This window comes from Citrus clementina, unplaced genomic scaffold (assembly GCF_000493195.1).
Source record: "Citrus clementina cultivar Clemenules unplaced genomic scaffold, Citrus_clementina_v1.0 scaffold_7, whole genome shotgun sequence".
NCBI classification, from domain to species: domain Eukaryota; kingdom Viridiplantae; phylum Streptophyta; class Magnoliopsida; order Sapindales; family Rutaceae; genus Citrus; species Citrus x clementina.
The window spans coordinates 10,123,063-10,146,378 of record NW_006262075.1 but is presented as its reverse complement, the minus strand read 5'-3'; the positions used below and the strand labels follow the sequence as shown (position 1 = coordinate 10,146,378).

General features: G+C 33.1%; 3 protein-coding genes across 5 annotated transcripts; all 3 read right to left on the bottom strand.

Annotated features, from left to right (window-relative positions):
* Positions 1–2,620: 2,620 nt before the first annotated feature.
* On the bottom strand, positions 2,621–5,559 carry LOC18036402 (slit homolog 1 protein). Of its 2 annotated transcripts, none has more exons than XM_006427060.2 (6): positions 5,293–5,559; positions 4,982–5,128; positions 4,494–4,583; positions 4,241–4,363; positions 4,013–4,099; positions 2,621–2,883 (listed from the first exon to the last, which is right to left on the bottom strand). In XM_006427060.2, exons 1-6 carry the CDS (start codon positions 5,399–5,401, stop codon positions 2,768–2,770), a joined length of 672 nt encoding a protein of 223 aa, XP_006427123.1. In that variant the 5' UTR covers positions 5,402–5,559; the 3' UTR covers positions 2,621–2,767. The 2 variants fall into 2 exon arrangements, with proteins under 2 accessions (XP_006427123.1, XP_006427122.1); XM_006427059.2 differs by having other exon boundaries at positions 2,621–2,850.
* A 1,380-nt stretch (positions 5,560–6,939) lies between these two features.
* On the bottom strand, positions 6,940–11,101 carry LOC18035977 (katanin p60 ATPase-containing subunit A1). Its single transcript, XM_006427057.2, has 7 exons — positions 10,808–11,101; positions 9,828–10,299; positions 9,335–9,532; positions 8,441–8,685; positions 8,047–8,205; positions 7,870–7,957; positions 6,940–7,522 (listed from the first exon to the last, which is right to left on the bottom strand). The coding sequence occupies exons 1-7, from the start codon at positions 10,930–10,932 to the stop codon at positions 7,241–7,243; spliced, it is 1,569 nt and encodes a 522-aa protein (XP_006427120.1). The 5' UTR covers positions 10,933–11,101; the 3' UTR covers positions 6,940–7,240.
* Positions 11,102–17,926: 6,825 nt separating this feature from the next.
* LOC18036507 (aromatic aminotransferase ISS1) lies at positions 17,927–22,967 on the bottom strand. Of its 2 annotated transcripts, XM_006427055.2 has the most exons (10): positions 22,873–22,967; positions 22,419–22,481; positions 22,078–22,125; positions 21,395–21,523; positions 21,070–21,129; positions 20,279–20,435; positions 19,567–19,670; positions 19,310–19,368; positions 19,014–19,122; positions 18,155–18,628 (listed from the first exon to the last, which is right to left on the bottom strand). In XM_006427055.2, exons 2-10 carry the CDS (start codon positions 22,479–22,481, stop codon positions 18,155–18,157), a joined length of 1,203 nt encoding a protein of 400 aa, XP_006427118.1. In that variant the 5' UTR covers positions 22,873–22,967. The 2 variants fall into 2 exon arrangements, with proteins under 2 accessions (XP_006427117.1, XP_006427118.1); XM_006427054.2 differs by having other exon boundaries at positions 17,927–18,628; positions 22,419–22,893.
* Positions 22,968–23,316: the final 349 nt, after the last annotated feature.

The window sequence follows — 23,316 nt, the reverse complement described above, 5'->3', positions numbered from 1 at the left end:
TGGTGATCTAATTTCTTAATTTCATGATAGTCTTGAGTGAAGAAATTAGGCTAGTTTAAATATTTGACGGTCTAGTTTGTATGTATGCAAAATGAAAGCATGTGTTTTTAAGTTGGTGATAGATGGATCATAAAAATTAAAATTAAAAAAAAAATCCAGTGGCCATAAAAAAACAAAATTAATTATATTGTAAGATAAGAAAGGAAGTGGTGGCCAGGAATGATTTTGGTCTCTATTTAGACAACATTATTCATGATCATCTAAACAATATATAAATTGATAGCCATCTAAATAGAAATGATCAGGTCATCATTTAAATTTAATTTCCATCTTGTTATCAAGCTCTTTTTTTTTATCTGATTAATTTCAAAAGATGGGTTTATGTGATTTTATTGCATGAGCGTATAAATGATGTGGTATATATGTTAACATATCCTAAAAATTAAAATTAATTTAAATTTTTTCTTATGATTTTAAATCTATGGTTAATTTGATAAATTAACATTATTTTTCTTTTTCTTTTTCTTTAAAATATGAGGACACACTAAACATAAAATGTACGACCCAAACAAGTATTTAGTCATATGAAAAAAAAATCAATATTCATTCTTACAAACTGTAGCTTAAATTAGATTCTTTCGTATCTTGACTCCAATTTTTCATCATTTATATGACAAAATGACCTTATATGATTTACAAATTTTACTTTTAAAGCATTCTTTATTTTTTTTTAACATTAACTCTATTAGTTATTAATTATGACAAATGGCTCCAGATTAAAGATTTTGATCATTTACCACACACAGCAGATGTAATGCTTGAACTTCTTCTACAGAAGTTGATGATCCAACCAATTTCAGTATCGCCAAAACTTCTTTATATGTGACCTAGTCCATATTAATTGCTTTACATTTTTTTCCTAATTATATTTCCAAAATTTAATAACATTGATTAATGAATTACGCTTCAAACTTGCCAATGTCAAGCAGGAATTACAGATCAGAAAAGAAAGGGATTTGTGCAAGTTGGGATAAGAAACAAACATGATGAAGAAAACAACAAAAAGCAAGCCGAATCAAATGTAGTTTTCATAGGAAGACTTTATTACTTGCGTATATGTACAATCTTCCTTGCCCACATGCCTTGTCCTATAAGCTTTTACTGTTTATATCTCTGAACCAGTTTTTTTTTTTTAATCTTTTTCTTATTGTTAAATCATTATTAACTACCTATCCAATAGCTCTTTTTGAGGACCCCTCTGCCATGCTTTCAAGAATTTTTTTGAACAAAAATCGGCGGGACTTGGTATGGTTAATGTATTTTTGCCATTAGTCTTAGGTTGGTAGCTTCTGTTTATCTTTTGCTCTATCTAAATATATTTGTACGTGGATTATGTCTAAATTGATCTAATTAAATACATATATCCAAATCTTCTCAAAAAAAAAAAAATACATATATCCAAATGGTATATTTGTTTCCTTTTTTAGCGTTTAATTATAAATGTCTGAAGGTTAGTAATTACATTTCTTTATTACAAATCATCATAAGATCATGATTAAAAGCTGTATTTACAATTCATATTATAAAGTAATTATCATAGATATATTGTGATCAGGAAACCTAATATTTGGTGCCCCGAATTTTTTTTTTTCCCACATACCTGACATCATTGAAGAATCCTTTAGACTTTAGAGTATCCATGCATGATGTTTTCTCTTTATAAGAAGCAGCAACTTAACCGGTATACCAAACATTTCTCCTACTTATTCCCTCAGCCAAACAAGGAAGAACAATACATTTGGTCTTTAACCAAAAAAATTCATTGCCATTTGGTCTTTAACCAAAAAAATTCATTGCACTTGCACAACATGTGCAATAAATATCCCAATTTTCTATCGCATAAAGAAGACATAATAAAGAACAAAAACTAAAGGAAAAATGAAAAAGCTAGGGCTAGGGCTCTTCGTCAAGCTGAAGGACAAGTTTGGATCGATGTTGCCATGAGTGCATCTGTCAATTCCATTTTCAGTACACATAAAGGATCAAATTGTTATTAAAGAACTGCTAAACAAAGACAACAGAAACAACAAAAGAAGCAATAAATTTGAAAATGTTTTCAGAAACATAGAAAGAAATCTTCCTTGGACACATGACTTGTCCTTTAGTTGTAAATGCAACCGTCTTATCGCGATTTTATTGGCCGCAACTTCGTTGTACCTCCTCCTCTTCCATGTTTTGGATCTTTCTAGCTTCTATTTATTTCAGTTGTTAGGTCTCCAATTCACTTAACCCATTTGGGACAAATTTTACTAGAAGCTTAGATCTTTGATTGGAAAATTTTCACATTTTTTCTTAATAAAAAATTTAGGAAAATTTATCAATCGTCCACCGATTGTTTCCTATGATTTAAAGTTAAAAAAAAATCTAAAAACTTTCAATTAGTTTAGTCCGTCTTATTTATAAAGTGTATCTATTATTATTATTATTATTTTAATTTTTACCTTGCCGTTAACGTGCAAGAACGAAATGCCGATTGTTGGCAGCTAGTAAATTCATACTCTATTATTATAATTCACTGCCAAACCCTGGATGTGGAAAGAATTTTTTATTTTTTATTTTTAAGCAATATTTATTAAAACATCAAGCATGTCCGATGTGCTAGATGCCTAGGCCTATATCCTTCTCTAGCAGTATAGTCAAAACAAGCTGCATGATTAACCAAGATATAATGTGTCTTCATCTCTGCATTGTTCTTCTGTGGATCTCTTTATAACCATGTGAAGATGATTGCAGCTGTCAGCAGCAATATTCTTAGTGCTCGAAGCTTTCTTGAAGAATTTGGTGGTGCTGCTGTTGGTTCCATGTGATCATCATTATATGAAGCTTGAATCAGTACACCAAATGATTAAAAAGTGAACAAAGTAAATTCGATAATTTTGATAAAATAAAAATCAAACTGAATATAATGGGGCCCAATTTAAAAATGCTAAAAAAAACATTGTGGAACCTTTTGGGATCTTAATTGGGGATACCAATGACCCATTGACATATTAAAATGGATGATGGCAGATATGCACCATATACTTTATTTCTTAAGGAAAAGAGAGAGGGATTCAAAAAAAAAAAAGAAGGAAAAGAGAGAGAGAGAGAGAGAAGAAAAACTCAAAACTCTCAAGAATAGGCAACAAGCCCAATAACTTTCATAAGAAAGAATTGAAGAGGCGACAAGCCCGTAAGGCTGCATGCCTGCATTAATAGCCCAGTACGGCCCAAATCCATTTTAAGGCAGAAATTTTTCTTTTATTGAGGGCATTTGTAACATTTTCTTAAATAATAATTTTTTTTTACAGGTACACCTCAATTTACATACCTATATAGAATGAAAATCTTTAAATTATCTTTCAAAGTATGAAAATATCAATTTATCCTCCATTTTCATTCAGAAGATGATGACAAATGGAGCATTTGTGACTCTTTTTCTTAATCTTCTTAGCAATAAATAGAGATAAATTGAAGATTGTCAGTCTAAGTAGGGGATAAATTAAAGTTTACCCTACAGCTACAAATAAATATATTTTATATAAAATAATGTGATATTATTACATTAGTGAGATAAAAGTACCTCATGGTCTACATGATTTATTTTAACAAATACAATTATGCTACATCAGATTGAACTACATTATAGTTCGAAAGGAAAATTATTTATTAATTAATAACAAAACTAAAATATTTGTTCCAAGGATATACTACGAAATAAAATTTTGCTCTACTCAGTCTCTCAAATGACAAGGTTGTTCGTGAATAAACCCTCTGAGGTTTCTTGTTGAATTCATGTATTAGTTTGTAAAGAAACTTTTACGACTTGTAAGCTTTAGAAGCAGCCCTACCATTATTAGTTTTATTAACATTCTAATCCTAACTACTAACATTGCTCATAGAAATTTAACTTTGCAACTAACAGATTTAAAATTGAACAAAACAGAGCACAAATAATTATAGAAAAATGTACCATTTCCAGAGGAGGATGAATTAGTTAGAGTTGGTGGTGGAGGTGACTGTCCAAACCCGAGACTATTGCAATCTGCTCCTAAGGAGCCTGCAAACAAACAAAAAAGAAAAAGAAAAAAGAGAAGGTATCAACTTTATACGTACGCAGTAATTAAAAAAAAATAGAAAAAGATTAATGCTATATGCATATTCCAAAACTTTTATTTAATGAATAAGGGAAATGCCTTACATTGTCTAAAACAAGCTAATTCTGAATTATTCATCAAATTTTCCGAGCCTTGGTAGCATTGGCATGTATGTCCAGTTCCCTTGGGTACACAAGTTCCATCTCCACACCATGTATGATCACAAGCTATGAATAAACAAAAACAAAAGTCATTTTGTTTTGCTTTATATGTGAGATCAAATCTCGTTAATGTAAGAAGAATAGTAATTTAAGTAAATGAATGCAAATGGTTGATGTTGAAGATGGTGGTGTTTACGATCTGAGAAATTTAACGGCGGTGGCAAGACAGGAGCTAGCGGCGGAGGTGGTGGTGAAGATCCATTAACACATTGGAAATTAATTGTGCCTGTAAATTCATCACCAATTTTGTGATCAATAATCATAGTTACTTCCTTGGAAAAAGAAACTCATAGTTAATAGAGTTAAAACAAAGAATGAAATTTTCATTTCATTATTGTTCCTCTTCAAGCAGCTGCTGTTTCGTGCAACCGATTATTTTTTCAACACAATAGAAACGAATTATTTTTTCAACTAATCGAGTCATAATACTCTAAAGCTAATCGACTCAAAGTCTGTTTCTATTATTTTTTCAACTTATTACTGTTATAGAAGCCATAACACTCTAAAGCTAGACCCCGAAGTTTCAAATGTTTTTAACGATGTCTTACAAAAATCAACCATATCAACATATTCTTGGAAGAGAAAATTATATATATATATATATATACAAAAGAAAGCACTCACAATTAGGAATAATACAGGAGGGGAAGGCCAAAGGACCGATCTGAATCTTCTGCCAACCAGACTTACACAGACACTCAAATCCAAGCAAAGAAGCATTAGAAGCCTTGCATGTTCCTTGCCCACAATTTACCACTGAACATGCAATTCCTGCAATACAAATTAAATATGTATGACCAAGACAATAAGCATCATTACAAATCATCGTCATCATTTTTCAAGATAATCAATAACACTATTTGATTAAAAGCGTTGAGCCTTTGTATATAAGCTAAATTTATAAAACATATGTAAAAGTAAGTGTAAATGCATACCTTGTAATGGGTTTTTTGGCATCAACTGTGCAGAAATGCAGGCTGTGGAGAGAAAGAAGAGAAGGAGACAGAAAGAAATGGGAGTTGAAGTCAAATTGAATGTTCCCATGATTGTAGGTGAAGGTTGCAACAATAGACTAAAAGCAAACAAAGTGTTGGTGGAAAGAAGGTACCGTTTTAATTAACTACTGATAATAAATATAAAGTTGCCTTGAAACTAAATGGCATGGCAATGGCATCCCCCCGTTTTAATCCCTTCTTTCCTTTATCTTTTTTATACTAAAATCCTTTTTAATATATGGATGGCCATATACGCAGATAATAATAGAGTTTATTTTAAAAATATATTTAAAAATTTCACCTCATTTTAAGTTCCGATATTCAAACTATTTAATCTCATAACTAATGAAATAGGTTGCAATTGCAATTTAATATGTGGACCGCATACAACTTTGAATTTGATTGGGTTATGTAAAATTTGGGGTCCCAACATTTTAAAATTTTCTCAATAAAAACATGGATTTTCGATTTAATTCAAATAGGCCCCGAACTCGCTGCTAAAAGACCAAACAAACCTTGAAATATTGAATTCTGATCACATCACTGCGCTACTCTAAGGGTTGTCATAAACTTAAAATATTTCAATGTTAGTTTCGCATGGGGACCTATATGATACAGATGGAAAAACTATATAAAAAACTAAGAAATCACAAAAAAAGCAAAGATGTAGATGAAGATGTACTATTTAAATCTAATATTATTAATGAAGTTGGTTGGGAAGCGAGACGAGCAATGAATGTAGGTAAAAGAGACGGTAACATCAATTGATCTTATTAGCAATACAATCCACAAATTTGAAGACAATTTTTGCAGTGGTATTGGATTTTCGAGACTCACATTAGTCAATTGCCGTCTTCATTAAAATATTTCTAAAAAAATAAAAATAAAAATAAAAATTAAAAAAAACAAGGCGGACCAACTAATGCCGTAAGGCGTTGCGTTCCACAATAACCCCCACGTTGATAACAACTTGCATACGAGTCTCCAAATGAGATTAAAAATTTTCTTTCTTTCATATGCATGCAGCGGAAGTGTGTACAGATGATTGAATATATTGAATACGACTGACATCACGGTCAAAAAGAAAGACTCAAAACTATCGTTTCACATTGTATGTCATCAGAACAATAACCAGCTGCGTATGGACGCACACTTTATGATGCACGATTACATGGGTGTTAAATTATTATTGGAGGAGCTGTGCCGTTGGATTTACAGTCAGTCACTCAATTGTTAGAATGTTCAAATTAAAAAATTGATATACGCTTTCAGCATCACCGGCCTCTTTCTTTTTAGACTCATCACACTAAATGAGATGAATTGAAATACATAAGCTGCACAATATGAATTATTCAGAACTGAACCATTACAAATCTATCCACGCATCCGATCACAGTCCAGCTCTAATGTTAATTGATATACGTTGTCACGTCGTTGAAGCTTTTCGTTACATGTCCCCAGATTCTCAGCAAACTTAGAACCTATGCAGTAAATTATGAACTTTTCAATGAAATTGTGAAATACGTATGAAATCTGAGAAAATAATAAAAACCTTAAGAAATGGTAAAAATAGATCAATGAAAGTACTATCTGGAGATTGATGGAGATGGAGATTCAAGATTGGTCCTAGTAGTTGAAAATGCATAGAAACCAAAGCAATATTTGGAATAAAAGACACTGACTACAAACTCCATATTACATTACATAAGGTGAGGTTAAAAATGGAAAGTGACACAGACATTAGCAACAGGCTTGTTCAAAATAGCTCAATCAATCAATCACACAAGTGAAACAGCAGGAAAAACATTACAAACAATCACCCGGCAGGCAGACGAACATCAAGACAACAAAAAATGCATCATCTTTGATATTGCTTTCTGCCACCTTCTTATGCTGATCCGAATTCTTGAAACCATTTCTCATGCTTTTCGATATCAGCTTGGGATACACTTCGCTGTACCTTCGTCAAGGCCTCCTCAAAGTCACACATGGCAACAGGGTCTTTTGAAATCTCATCCTTGGACATGTTCTTAATCTCGTCGCGAGTTTTTCCAGCTATTTTACGTCTCATGCCATTCAAAGAGGCATCACGGCAAACGTTTGTCAGATCGTCTCCACTGTATCCATCCGTTCGGCGAGCCACTTCATCGATATCTACATCCTTGGACACCTGACATGGAGATAGATCTTTAAGAGTAATTCGAGGATGCATATAAATAACATGCCATACTCAATGATTTATGGCTAAAAAACTTAACATGAACACAAGTGCGTAAAGTGTACTTTCATCAAGGATAAAACAAGAGCTGCAGGTCCTTGATGTTGTAAATCTAGAGCAAGTTCAAGGAAATGGAGCAATAACTCTTACAAAATGATAGTGAAACGATCTACTATTTTAATGAAGTAAATTCAAGAATGGTCCAGAAATTTTATTGCCAGCCAATTGTCACATCCTAATTTCTAATCCAATAACATCTCCCCCCATGAGTATTTATAAAGTAGTGTCAATTAATTTACCTCAACTGTTTTCAGATTAATCTTAATAAGCTCCTTACGACTCTCAAAATTGGGAAGTGGAATATATATACGTTTTTCCAGCCTCCTCCTGCATTGCATTTACAAGCAAATGAGATACATAATAAATTCAAAGGGTAGAGAAAATCCAAAATAAGGTAAACTATTAAGCGGATCAACCTGAGAGCCTCGTCAATGTCCCATGGGAAGTTAGTAGCTGCCAAAACCATCACTATTTTACGGCTACCATCTTCATTTGTTCCTGTATTATTTACACCATCTACCTGAACTAGAAGTTCGGACTTCACCCTTCTCGATGATTCATGCTCCCCTGAAGCACTGAACAAGATCGTCCATATTTACTATCACCATTTAGTGAACAAATCTAGCAATATCTTCCAGAAATTGAATCCAAAAGAGGACAAAGACTAATGCCCCAAACGGTAAGAAACAGAGTGACCTATACCATTTGGCAAACCAAGCTGATAACTGAACACTCAACTTCATTTGCTGGGCTAGAAAATAGATGACAATCAACATTCTTACAAAATAAATGAATGCGAAAAGAGCTTACCCTCGAGCATTGCAAAGTGAATCAATCTCATCAATAAAAATTGTGCTTGGTGCATAAGCTCTTGCCAGATCAAACAAGCACCGCACCATGCGTTCACTCTCACCACGCCATTTTGATGCTAAGGTAGCAGAAGATACATTAAAAAACGTGGTGCCACACTCGGTAGCAACTGCTTTAGCCAGAAGCGTCTTTCCAGTTCCAGGTGGACCAAACATAAGAACACCTTTCCATGGTCTCCTGATTCCCTGCAGCAAAGACACAACCAGCTTTATTTTTGGAGATGCTCTACAATGGCATAGACACAATCCAGCTTGTGTAATCAACTTTAAGATAAATAAATAAACAGGGAAATATAAACCCCAGAGAAAATCTTAGAGCAAGTTTGGTTGCACCAACCATCATTTTTCATGTCATTTTGGTTGTCAGGAATTACTATAAACGTGTCGTATTCTTTTCCATTTTGGACGTTTCTCTGTTTCATATTGCAAAACCTATTGCATTTTTTAAGCCAAAAATGTGCATTCTAACTAAGCTTCATTTTTACTTTAACTGTAAACAGAAACTTGGCTTTGATTACCATGCCACCAGTGATAAAGTATTACACTCGTCATAATCTTTCTAACTAGTGTAAAATAAAGTCTGCATAGCAAGCTAGTCCTTGAAGAAGCACATAAACATTGGTAGATAGAGAACTAACACCTGATAAACTTCTTCACAGGACACACTAAAAGCAGTTACACAACTAAATATCAATTATACAACAATGATAGACTTCCCGCTGATCCTTGTCTAAATTTCCAAAAGCTTCATTTTTTTTTTTTAACTGGTTCAATTAAAGGTTGATTGAACTAATCTGAATGCATCATAGTAAAAAGACAGTAAATCTTCAGCTACCTGAAAATATTCAGGCATCCACAGAGGAAGGACAACTGCTTCCTCTAACAGTCTCTTTGCTTCAGTCAGACCAGCAACATCATCCCACCGGACTCCGGGACTAGTTTCCAAGACATCCCTTTCAAGCATTGCGGCCAAGTCAGGATCAGGTCCCTCATACTCTTTTTTCTTTGACTTTCCATCTTCACTGTCACCATTCTGACAATCACACGAGGATAATCGTTAGCAAAATATTAATAACCTGAAATAAACTTTGAAAAAGAAACAGTCTCAACTCGATATGTCATCCAAATGGAAAGTGAGTTGCAGTTGAACCAAGATATCATCATAAATTAGGACATGTGATTATCGCGTTTCACATGCCAAATCTACCCAATCAAAAACTTCCTACAAAAGCCTTCCATCAAAATTCACAAACACTGAACTCCAGAACAAACTAAGAACTAAAAAGAATTGCATAAAGTCCAATTATAGATATTCTATAAGAACTTACAGCAGAATCTGCCTTGCCAGATTTTCCAGAACCAGTGCCTTTTTTGCCAGTAGTTGATGCTCGAACACCAGTGTTACCCCTGCTGGGACCAGCAGCCTTTCCACCACGGCTAGATGTACCAGTCCTGTTAGTAGCACCACGAGCCCAAGCCCCATCTTGAGGTGATTTTCTCATACCAACTTGACCAGCCCTCGCGGGTCTCCTGCTCGAAGTGTCCCGACTTGGTGGCCTCCACACATCAGGATCATCCATTGGAGCACCTGAGGAAGTTGGATACTCATCCAACGGCTGAAAAACAAATGAAGATTTAGCATTAATTGGTGGTGAAGAAGTACGCCTGCTTCCTGGAACTTCCTTAAATGCTCTTCTCTCAGCATCCAATTGCTTCACAACATCTGTTTCCTCCAACAGAGCTTTCTTGACATTCATCCATTTTGCACGTATTAACGGATCATCAAGCGTATTTAGGTGCCTAAAATTAAAATCATGGTTGAGAAATTAATTAAACAACTCAAACACTAGCCCACTACATATTTGAATCTGTGTGGTGAATATAATTCAATTATTTTTTGACATGGAATATAATCAACTGGGATGCATAGTGCTACTGTACGATTCAACCAAACTTTATCAGGATTAGACAAACGTAAGCAAAAATATCAGCTTAAGCCAAAAGTTCCAATATTTTTCATCAACCACTGAATTATCTAATTTAAGGAAAAAAAAAAAACCAGAAGTTTTAAAAAGAAATAGTCTTTCAGAAAATAAAATCAAATAAAAATAAAAGCTTAAACTTCAAAATTGTATCTTTCCACGCCAACACTTTATATCATTAACTTTATTAAAGTAAAAGCAATCAAATTGCCCCAAAATTTAAAACAATTACAATGTTAAATCCAAAATTAAGTAAGTAAGAATGTGAATACGAGTGTGAGTGTGTGAGAAATTACGAAAAGGAAAAAATGATGACTGAAAATTACTTGTTGATCTGAGCAATGGCACCGTCGAAGAAGATGATCGAGGTGTCGTAAAGTCCTTCTAGCGCGTACTCTCTGGCAAGCTTCAAGTGATCTTGCAATCCCACTAGCGAATTTGTCCCTACCATCTTGTTAAAATTACGCCCAAAATTCTAGGGTTTCATCTGATTTAAAATCACCTGATTTGGTGAAGCTGTGAAGTGATGACTTGTGACGGCGACGTTTTAAGTGGTTGAGAGAGGGAAGAAGAAGAACGAGTAAATACTGTTTTGGACTATTTTCAAAAAATAAAAATAGTGTTTTGCACTCATAGAGACATAGACAGGGTGGTTTGTTACTTTTGCATTTTAAATGGGTGGGTCAAAGAGGATTCGGTTCAGATTTTGGGCTTTCTTTTGTTTTAATGGGGCAAATTTACAAAGAGTTAGACTATTGGCACCCGTCTATAATCCTTTTCAAACCCCTCTTTTATTATAATTACATTTTAGATAAATACTTTAATATATCTTACATCTATTTTACCTCACTTTAAATTTTTGTATTTTCTATCTTTAAAAAAAATAAAACTCTTGTATTTTCTCTGTTATTGCACTTACACATGTAATTTTTTTTTCTCGAATTCTCTATAAATTTTTCTACAATTAATAAGACAATCTATTGATAATAAACAAAACACATTTTGATAAAATTATCTGACTTTGTTTTAGGTTCATACTAAAACTTTTTACATCATAATCTTAGAGATAATTTATTTAATTCATTGATTTTTATCAAGAAGTTTATCACCGATAAAAATTATTTGTGAGGAGCGAGAAAAAAAATAGAAAATTAAAAGATTCACAAATTAAATGTGTTTATTTAGAAATATAACTGACAAAGGGGTTTAAAAAGAATTTTGGAGGAGTGCCATTAGTCCAACTCATTTACAAAACTAATCCTAAAACTTTACAATTTTTTGAATTTAGACCCAAAATTTTTCAATCATAACTAGCCGAATAATTTCTTTTGCCCCAAATTACCCTCCTCATTTCAACCGGCCAACTCTCTTTAGCCACAACCCAAACTTTTGTCTCTTACGGTGAACAGTGACGGCAACAACAAATGCAACGACACTAGAGAACTAAAATCTAACAGAATCCACTGCAATCTATCTGAATAAAAAACGAATTCAACAAAAGAGCTCAAACCCTAGGTAAGTTCACTTCATTATTTTTTTATGATTTAAGTGAATTTGATTGGGATTCTAGATGATTATAGGTTGTTAAAGGGATATAATGAAATAAAATTTAGTCAAAATAATGAGTTATAAGTATTGCACATTAGGTATTTGATGAAACTCCTCTTAGATAGTTTACATTTAGTTTTTGTATAATAAAGGTACGACAAGGTGTTTGTTGAGTTGTGTAGTGTGTTTTTTGTATACCAAGTGCAATGGAGAGCAAATTTGGCGATCGACGAATGAAAGAACCCAACAAGTGGCACTGTTGCACTAAAAGATAGTCCTCTTGGTGCGAAAGCCACCCTGTTGCTCCAAATGACGGTCATTTTTTGTTGTTGTTGTTAATTTTATTACTTTATTGCACGTAATTATGCAATACAACAATTTAATTATGTAAAATTTATCATATATATGGCGAAATAAAAAATAACAAAGCATAATCCACCTTGACCGACGAATGAATCGGCATGATGAAGGTACCTTATGGCGATCACTTCCTCGAGCGTATCACAAGTATGTGTAAATTAGAGTAAAAGCCATTAGAGAAAAATTAACAAAATGGTAGTTGAAATAGTTCAGGTAAGACATATTTGGGAATTTCATTTAAACCTTTCATTGCTCGAATACGTCATTTACATGATTTCGAAGAATAGTGGGCCTTAAAATGTTGCAGTGTGTACTGTATAATCTTGAAATCAAATTTATCCCTTAAGGTAACTTTGTGCAGTTCCAGTATTAACTTATTCTTCTCAGCGAATAACTTACCTACACTAATATCATCAGAATTATAACTTGTAACTAAGTTTGGAAAAACAAAGTTTGAAGGCAAAATTGGAGCAAAACTTACAAAGAGATCAACTGCTATCCTCCTCCTTGAACGGGCTATTAGGGGAATAAGTTGGCTATCTCTGTTATTAATAGAAATATTATACTGATGCTCATCCTCATCATCGATATGAATAATAAAATGACCGACGCCCTTATCATCAACTGGACTATTATACGGTTCAACATAAACACTATCAACTTCTATGTTGCTGATGTCATCAATAGAATCATCATTGTTGCGAAAATTATTATTGTGGAATAGAGAGTAATGCTGCTCTAATGATGTCATTAGTGGCAACACCTCTTTTTCAACATTTGCCAATATAATGGCATTGTCATCAATGATGTTATTGTTTTCATGAAAAATGTTACTGCAACGACATAATCGATATCACCTCTTTTGTAATATCGGGGACAAGGTCATTTGCTTTAAAAGAAATTTTAGTTTTTACAAGCAGCTTAAGATCTTGGGTTAAAACTCGAGGAGATATGGTAATAAATATAAGGACACATCCATAGTTGACCATATCAGGGACCATATATAACACAACCTTAACCATTTCATTATTAAATATGTTCATAGGTAGTGAACATGCAAGATAGATTATGTTACTAGACCTCAATGTTGTATTTATCGTGATACTATATTCATTATGTGTAAAACTTCACACTCTCTTGCCAAAAACTAATCAAACGCTATATTCTTTCCGAACTAAAAAAGTTGTATTCTTAGCATTCGTGTTCTCCATACGGCCATCTGCCAATATCTCCTACCAACCATCATAACACAATTAAGGCACAACTGAATCCATTAACCCTAAAAATTATTAAAAAAAATAAAATAAGTGAGATTACACACTATAAAACATGATAAAGTGAATATGCGACACATTTTATATGAATGTCGCACATACTATGATTATGTGTGACAGTGCGACAGATGCCTGTTGCACTTGAATTCAGGCAAATTTTTAGTTTGACCATAAGATAGAGCGTAATAAATAGACTTGGATTTGATTTGTCTTGTGGCAAGCTTTGAAATTGTATATTATACGCCCAAAATGGACACATATAGCCTAAATTATGACTTTTGAAAAGTATCTGAATATTGAGTGGGACAAGCTAATTTAGTGCGACAGGCAGTGGGATAAGTGCTTGTCGCACATAAACATAGTGCTGATTATATGCGATAGGCACTTCTCCCACTGTTTGTCTCACTAAACCAACTTGTTTTCACTAAATCTATGTTTTGCTTTTACTTCGAATTTCTATTGTTTTCAATTTTTTTACTTCTCTACTCAAACTAAGTGTTTTAACAAATTACATTATATGAAAAATAGTAACATTTACAATAAAACCATGTCAATTTCAAACCTAAACAATAAACTTAATACATAAAGAAGACATTGTGCAAGAACACACACTAACCTTAAGAAGCTTCTCAATTGATAACTATATTTTTAGTTATATAGTATTTGTTTGATGAGATTTGGTGATTTGTTGAGAGTTTTGAGAGTGTTAATGGATTTTCAAAAATGACATTTATTTGTAAATTTGTTTAAAGTGATGAGGACTATTTGGTCCAAAAAACTAGTATTTGGTTAATTATGATAAGAAAAAGTTTGGGGTTAAATTCAAAAAATTGAAAAGTTTTAGTATTATTTTGGTAATTTGCCCTTTTAATTCAGTTATGCCAATCTTTATATCATTGCCTTCATAGTTGAGCGGATTTAAAACAAAAATTAGTGTTTCTTTGGTTTGGTTGTTAAAAATAAAATTATGGAAGATAAATATTCTTTTGATAATGAATTATAGATTTGAAAAAAAAAAGATTTAATGTATGATAAATGTTTATTGAATGAGAATAGTTGATGGTGTCAATAGGGGTGGGCAAATAAACCAACCCGACCTAATCCCAAAAATTCAGGTTCAAATTAAATGCGGATAAAGACTCCAACACCCGATTCGATCAAAAAATTTAAAGAAATCAAAGCACACGAAAACACAAATTTTCGATCCGATCCTAACTATATTCGAATGGGATCGAATCGAATTACAAGTTCCAATTACATTTTTCCCAACCTAATTAATCTAAACCCAAAATTTGTCCACATCCAAATGTCAAAGTAATAATATTTTTTCCCTTAAATTGAATTGCCCTTAATCATAAATTTCATTTAAGTTATTTTTGTAATAAAATTTTTAATTAAAATTTTAGAGTTCAAAGTACATTTTAATTTACAAATAACCTCATCAGTAAAATAATTTAGAGGAAAAGAGAGTTGAAATTTACTTGATATATTAAAATAAAATGTTTAAAATAAGGCATATAGTAGTTAAAGGATAAACGCTCATTTAATATCTATATTTTAGTTTAAGTGTCCGTTTAGTCTTTACATTTTGAAGAGTAACTCAAAACACCCTTGCTTTTCAATATTTTACATCTTCCACTTTTTTTTTTCTTTACTTTTACAATAATACATTTGCTGCAATATTCTTGAAATTAATTAATTTACCAATAAAAAAATTAATTATTTATTAGGAAATTAACTAATAAATATCAATGTAAAATAACTAGTATTTTTCATACTCTTACAACAATCTTGCTAATTATTATCTATGAATAACTTAACACCAGTCAACCTTAAGCAATATTTAATACCCTTACAATAATCTTAATAAATAGTTATTTATAAACAAATTAATTTATAAAATTATTCCTTAAAGAAAATTAATAACAAAAAAATTACATTAATTTTTATTTTACTTTTAAGGCATATTAGATAAATTAATATTTTTTTTCTTTTCATTAATATCCAAAAATATTATTGTAAGAAGATTATTGTAAAAGCAAATAAAAAAAAGGATATGAGCGTAACATAATTAATAGCAAGGGTATCTTAAATTATATTTTAAAATATAAAAATTAAACGGTCACTTAACTTAAAATATAAGGACTAAACAAAGTAGTTAAATACTAAATAAATTAATCTTCACATTTATATTTACTTGTTCTTTGCTCCTGCTACCCACTATTTCTTCAAATAACTTTAGACCACTGCAACTTATCATATGTGTTTTTGGTAGATATTGGGGTGTAAGAAGAAAGAAGCAAAACCTATCTAAGAACAATAAATTTGTTTTCGGGATGTAGGGTGCCTCACTCGATCGAGGTGTATGATTTGTTTTAGGTTTTTATGGGGATTAAAGAAGAGTGAGAGGAGGATGATTATGGTGAGAGGTTCAAATCTGGAGAGAGAGAACTTGGGAGGATGCTCTAAAAGAACAAAATGAAGGATAGAGGAGGAGTTGGTGGTAGCCACCATATTCTAATGCTCAAGTCAGAATTAAAGTCTATTATGACGTCAAAAGCTTGCAAGCTCTTGATAATGAAGGTTAGAAGTTGAATAAGACCTAAGCCTTTTTGTGGGGTGTGTATTTTTTGTTATGAATGAAAAAAAAAATAGAATCTTGGTGTCTTAGAGTACCCTAGCTATCTTACCACTTGACGCGTTTTTATTACCGGTTTCGTTGTCCTTACAAAGGTTTTTTTCGTCCTTTTACCTTTATCAATTTTGGGGCCGTTAATAGCATTCTTGGAGAGCAAATAGGGCGTTATTTGCATAATTTGTTCTCTTTTATACATGGTGTAGGCGGCTGGGTGGTCTAACACATCTCTGTAAAGACTGTCTTGCCAGTTTCTGGCATGACGATTGAGGACCACTATCCTTTGCGTGTTATTTTGTGATTTTTATAAGTTTGACAACCTATTGTCCCCTTTTTTTTTAGCAAAATACCATTTAATTAATTTTACAAAACCAAATATTCTCTTTGGGTGATGGAGATATTTCACGCGGCTAACATTTTGTGTATTTTCCTTAACCATTTTACCTTGAATATAGCGAAACCCGCATACCACCTTGATTATCCAATGTACCGGGTACAGGTCAGATACCTCCCGGTGATTTTTTGTATTACATTGAAACGTGGTGCCTCATTATCAGCCTTGCATTTCTTCACCAAACAATGTGGATTTCATTATATCGTGGCCAACCTCTAGATCTTCTTCGATCTAACAATTAGGAAAAACCTACTGTCATTTACATTACAGAAAATATAACTTATTCATTACCCACTTTTAGATAAAATCATTTTTGTACTTATTTTATGAAATAAACCGAAAAGCTGATAAGGTCTATGGCATCAACAGTGTAGCTTTGATCAATTATAATCAAGTAGGAATTCGAACCCAGATATCTATCTCCACTCTTTATCATAAAATAACTTTAAAAAAATGCATAACAAACTACTAAAATATATTAATTTAGTTTAACTTACTCCAAAATCTTAATTTGCTTTTGTTAGGAATACCTAATATTCTAAGTTCTAAAAACTATTTTCAAAAGTTCTGCCGAAAACATATTCTACATAAGAAGAAAAAAAAAAGGAGCTATATATAAAACTTTCGAAAAATTAAAAAAAATAAAAATCACAACAAAAGTGTGTTTTGGTGTCATACAAGTTGCAATGACAAAGAGATTGTTCATTGACATAAACTGAATCACCCAACCTGAAAGATGCAATAAATATTATTCTTACATAATATGCCATCAATTAAGAAATAACATTGAGTATGTAAGTACTTCGTACATACCTTTCCATAGAGGCGAGTAAAAAAATATTGTCCTCGAATGAATTGGTTTATATGAGAAAAAAGAGAAAAAAAAACTAACAATTCAAAAATTCACAAAATAAGAAATTTACAATTTAAAATTAGAAAAATAAAAAAAATCCAAATCAATTCAGATCGGCTCTAAACCCAACCGTACCCACCCCTACATTTCCATTTGTGAGTATCTTATCACCAATGCCACTGCCTATGCCATTAGCCGAGTGGCATTGGTAACATACCCTTCCCAATAGTTGGAGGAACGAGTTTGAGTATCCAAGAACTCAAAATTTCAGTTTTGTAGGTATTTAAAAAATATGGGTTCTACGACTCACGAAGACAAGAATGACACCATTGGGACACTACTAGGCGTTTTCGTAATACAATCTCACAAGCAACATCAAAATTTCATAATGTAAAGCGAGAATTGTAGAATATGAAAGCAATTTTCATGTATTTGATATCAATGTGTATAATGCATGAAAGCATACTTCCAAAAATACATACATAACCAAATCAACCTTCTCTAATTTTAGAGAAAAATCCCAGTCGACACCTTCCAATTATTACAATTGCACCAGTTGTGAACCTCCCACAAACTGGCAAATGGTCTGCCAATATTATTCTTCTATATTCAATCAATTAAAAGTACATGTTCCTGCACCATGCCGTCTTTTACAAGTTCTTCTAACCCTCTCCTCAGCCTATCTGCAGCTGCTTTACAATCATCTTCTACCAAGCCGCCAAAGGAGATCCTCAAATGCCCTCGACACCCGCATGCTCCTCCTGGGATCACAACCACCCCGTGCCTGTGAGCGAGCCAGCGAACAACCTCGAAGTCGTCAAGATGCTTCTCTGGAAGTCTTGCCCACAAATAGATTGCACCTTCTCCGCCTTTAACAGCACCTTCTCCCAATGGAGAGAGGGCTTCCCGAATGATTTCTCGGTTCCTAACAAGGTCTTTCACTCGCTCGGTGACCCACTCTGGTCCTGTTTGTAAGGAGTATAGCGCAAGATGCTGTGAAATTATTGAAGCACAGATTGGTATGTTGTCCTGAACTTTGAGTAGTTGAGTTGCAAAGCCTTCCACTTCTGAGGGATATGCTATCTGCAGGTATTCCTTATTTAGCTTGGAATAGATGTACTACTTTCTTGAAAGAACGCATGGAAATTATAACTTACATGATAGAATACCGTCAGTTATATACACAATGTATACAAGTAAATGCAGGTCAGGTCTGTGTTTGACAAGAAGAAATTTGTAAAAGAGGCTGCCTAATGGATTATTTTAATCTTTCCAGTGATTGATATATTCCTAAAGATATGCAAGTGAAAGAAATTAATCATTTTTATACAGTAATTTAAGAAATCACGTAATTTCCCTTGTGTAAACTGCTGACTCAATCAAAAAGGTAAAAGAAGTGCATTTAGTTCCTATAGGAACATTCTGATCTCCCATATCAATAAACAAGAGATTATCAATCACCACTTACATATCCAACTCGCCATCCCATCATTCCATAGGCTTTTGAGAAGGAAAAAAGGTTGACTACATGATCTCCTTCCACGCAACAGTGTTTTCGACCATCATACATAAAATACCTGCACAATATTCTCAACAGTCAAATATATTACCACAAATTCGTAACTGTAGACTTGACAAAGTTCATTTGTTATCAATTAAGTGCATAGTCACTCATAGTGAATTATCTCTAGACTGCAATATAAAATGCTAGGAAAGTACACAACAGTACACATAATGTATAAGCAACCATGCATGCGGACTTACTCGTACGTGTTATCTACCACAAGCCAAGATCCAGCGGCTTTGCATAGATCTGAAATCCTCTACTCAAAAGAAAGAAAGCTCCTAGTTAAAAGGTTTAAAACAGAACCAAAATAAATAAAACTGAATTGATCACTCTCCAGGTTTGGCAGCAACTATCCATACATAAAAGATAGCAATTTAAACTTACATAAATTCACACACAAATCCTGAGTTATGTGAGGGTGTGCATGTGAGAGAGAGAGAGAGAGTGAGAACACCTTAAGTAGACGCTCTGGAATGTAGGTCCCAGATGGGTTGCCAGGATTAACAACACTAACAAGCTTTGGAGTTGGTTTAGTTTCCAACGTCTTCTCTAACCAGTCTGAAAAGCAAAGGCCACACTAATATATAAAGGCTTACAATGAAGGAATTAAATGTACTGAGATGACGGATGTGAAATATTTTTAACCAAATATTGTGTTCGATTATTTATAGCAAACTAAAACCTAAACCACAGTCCAATTAAAGATAATCCACAACAAAAAAGCGCTCCTAGCACCAAGAATAAAACAGCAAATAGACTTTAGCAGACTACAGAACTCTCCAAATTACTGTCCAACTCAGGGTTCTTAGGTTATACAGAAATTCAACCAAATGATGAATCAACTTATGACTAAATCAATCAAAACACCGATAACCATTTTTTTGATATAATAAATAAAGTTTCACACTCTTGAGACAGAACTTTTTGATATGCGAGGTTAAATGTGTCATAAACTAAGGAACAAAAAAATCAATTGACAGCTTTCTACCCATGATAATGAAATCACACGTACGCATAATATTCATCTAAAAGCATGAACACAATTGCAATCAACTACATGATGGCAGTAAAAAGACTACGAAGAATATACCCACATTGCCCCTTACAAAGAGAATGCTGCATTAAGTATGCATTCTATGCAATAAACAACCTATGAAGCTTCTCACCTGCATCTGGGTGAAGTGTCTTTGAACTACAAGGACCCACCAATATATGAGTGACGCCTGTCATCTGGAAGGACATGTAGGAATTGAAATAGTATGGAGCAAACATAACCACAGAATCCCCCGCATCACATAGTGTGAGAACAATATTCACAAATGCCTGCAATTGATAGGAATTATGCATTCAGCCATGGAACAGAAATGTAACATTTCTTTTAATAAAACTAATTATTCATCTCAGAGTGACCCAAAGCTGAGGTTAAAACACCATATATAATAGCACAGCACAGACAATAGAAATCATCATATTCAATATGTTTGAACCTGTTTTCCAGAAAATTTCTTCAAAAGGACTGGAAGTAGCTTGATAACTTGAACAAGCAGGGGAAAACAAAAATAGACAAAACAAAATCAAATATTACCACCGTTAGCAGCCTACGCTCATCTAAAAGCAAGTTAAAGTCCTTTTCAAAAAGTTATATAGCTGGAGTCAGATGTAGTGGCAATATTACGATCTTAATCTACAAAATGTTATGCAATAAATGAGATTCTAAAAGCAAAAGGAACACCGAACATATAGAAGAATAAATTACACGAAGCTAGCAACATTTAAGAATCAAGAGAAGGAGAAATATAACAAAGACGGCACTAAGTTGCATCAATTAACCCTGGTCGAAGTCAAAAGATACAAAAAGATATGTACAGCATATATTCTAAAAGATATGTATAGCATATATTCTACCAGCCAGTTTAACTCCAACACTTTTGCAAAACTAAATTGGGATTTTAGTCACCTGATTTGCGCCTGCAGTAACCATCACTGAAGATTTGTACAACTTATTTTCCTGATTTAACTGCCAACAAATGAAACGTAATTAGTCCACAAGATGTTTGCAATTTCCAGCCATATAGGCACATCATTAAGAAAACTGAATTCACATAAAGGCATCTAGGGACGACCTTGAAAATTGGGTTTATTGGTATTCAAAACGAAACAACTAGATCTATATACTACAACTGCTGCTGGAACAGAATTAGATTGGCATGCTCTACTAGAGCTCATCTCCACACTAACACATGACATCCACTATGAAATAACACTAAACTTTTTGAGAATACCTTTTTCACCAATGCATCCCGCAGTTCAGGAAGACCCTCATCAGCACCATATTTGCTAATTGAAGGGTCCCAAACTAGTTCTTTCACCTTTTCCATTGCCATTTTAGGCGGTTGCCAATAAACCACCCCCTACAGCATATTGAAATTAAAAAATGAGATTGCTATCATCTAACAAATTCTACATAGAGGGGGGGGGGGGGGACACAGGTTTAATTGAGAACTAAATCGATAATGTTAAACTAATACACTCCAACAGGCACAGCAAAAAAGGGTTTACTTTGGGTCACATATAAACCTGACTTGATGTCTTGATGAATAAATAGTAAAGAAATTTGTCTCAAGTTCAGCAACTTGGCCAGTTTGGCTAAGTTTTGGCAATTTGGACAAAGTACCTAAAACATTAGTAAAGAATCCCAATTTCACATCCAGGTCCTGGAGCTTCAAATTTTCCATTTAGATTTGGAAAACAGATTCCCATATCATGCACATGCAATTTCTCTTATTTAGCGCTTCTTATGCAAACTCTCATAGGGAAAAAAAAAAAAAAATCAAAGTTTAGAGTTCCTCAAAAGCCAGTAATATAACAATTAGACATTGGAGAAAGAAAACACACCACTAACCATTTCTCCATACAAATACAATACAACAGAACAACATGAACGTTGAGAAATGGAAAAACAAACCTGAGCCAAAGACACAGCATTTTTCGCTCCTCGGACCAGTTCCTGTATCTGCCAAAACAAAAAGAACCGCACTTTCACCATAAAAAACAACATTCATTTTCTTCTACACAATTTCATAGCTCCACCTAATACACAATATATTAAACTAAAAAACACACACTTATATATGTATATGTATTGGAGCCACCAAAACATAAAAAAATGTAAAATGGTTATTGGAGGAACAAATACTTTCTTGTAATCACAATTATAACTCCTATCAACCATATATATTCATATTGAAGCCAAAAATAGACAAATTTGGCAACCAAAAAAAAAAAAAAAAAACCCAGATGAGATACCTGAACCATGATTGGCATCTCAGTCTCCAGAGCCCTCTTAGCAAGCTTTGCATAGGAACCCATCTGCTTCCAAACAATAAGTAACCAAAACCCAGAAAGAATAAGCCACAAAACTGAGATATAAATCAACCCAATCGCCTTCAATTCTTGACCCACCTACCAAAAACTCTACAAAGTTCAAAACTTCCCAGGAAATAATAATGTAAAAGGTACAAGAGGAAAGTTTCTGGTGCTGAAGATAGAGCTAAATCTTCAAACAGAATCTTAATGTAATGCTAAAGCAGCCACCTTTTAAAGGTACAAGATTAAAGAGTATTAGGCGCCTCAACAACCCCACAAAGTTATCTCATCAATCAACGTTTTGTTTGTCATTTACTCAAAAAACTAAAAAAACAAGCAAGTTAAAACGCAGAACTTATTATATTAGACGTGCTTTTTCTCCGTAACTTCTTACATCTGGCTTCTTTGATGTGCGTTTTGCTTTGCTTGACTTTGGCTTTGTCTGTTTTCACTTTTTCCCATTAAGCGAGCTAAAATGAAAAATGTTTTTAGGAAAAAAAAAAGAGTAAAAACAAAAAGCCTAAATTAAGATGATTGCAGAATGCAGCAATAACATCTGGATCCTTGATACTTTATGATTTATCAAATTAAGATATCATTTATCCATTGTACCAAATAGGTCTGTGACTTGTTAATTTATCAATGACAAAATATCCTTAAAATATTGAATTTTGTCGATGGTAGTTACATAGGGGAGACAATTTTGGTCATGACATATTATTACAACACATGTGTATTACGAAATAATATCAATAATAATTATATCATATTTAATCACTTGTTTAATATTCACATTATTATCGTAGTTGTTGTAATTATTCACTCTATTATTTATTTA

Coding starts and splice junctions, on each gene's coding strand:
- LOC18036402 (XM_006427060.2), bottom strand. CDS start 5,401: ATGGGAACATTCAATTTGACTTCAACTCCCATTTCTTTCTGTCTCCTT. Junction 4,100..4,240: donor ATTAGCTTGTTTTAGACAAT/GTAAGGCATTTC, acceptor GTTTGTTTGCAG/GCTCCTTAGGAGCAGATTGC. Junction 2,884..4,012: donor TTCATCCTCCTCTGGAAATG/GTACATTTTTCT, acceptor TACTGATTCAAG/CTTCATATAATGATGATCAC.
- LOC18035977 (XM_006427057.2), bottom strand. CDS start 10,932: ATGGTAGGGACAAATTCGCTAGTGGGATTGCAAGATCACTTGAAGCTT. Junction 9,533..9,827: donor CTGGCAAGGCAGATTCTGCT/GTAAGTTCTTAT, acceptor TGTGATTGTCAG/AATGGTGACAGTGAAGATGG. Junction 7,958..8,046: donor GACATTGACGAGGCTCTCAG/GTTGATCCGCTT, acceptor AATGCAATGCAG/GAGGAGGCTGGAAAAACGTA.
- LOC18036507 (XM_006427055.2), bottom strand. CDS start 22,481: ATGGGTTCCTATGCAAAGCTTGCTAAGAGGGCTCTGGAGACTGAGATG. Junction 21,130..21,394: donor GGGATGCATTGGTGAAAAAG/GTATTCTCAAAA, acceptor ATTTGTTGGCAG/TTAAATCAGGAAAATAAGTT. Junction 18,629..19,013: donor TGGGATGGCGAGTTGGATAT/GTAAGTGGTGAT, acceptor GAATACCTGCAG/ATAGCATATCCCTCAGAAGT.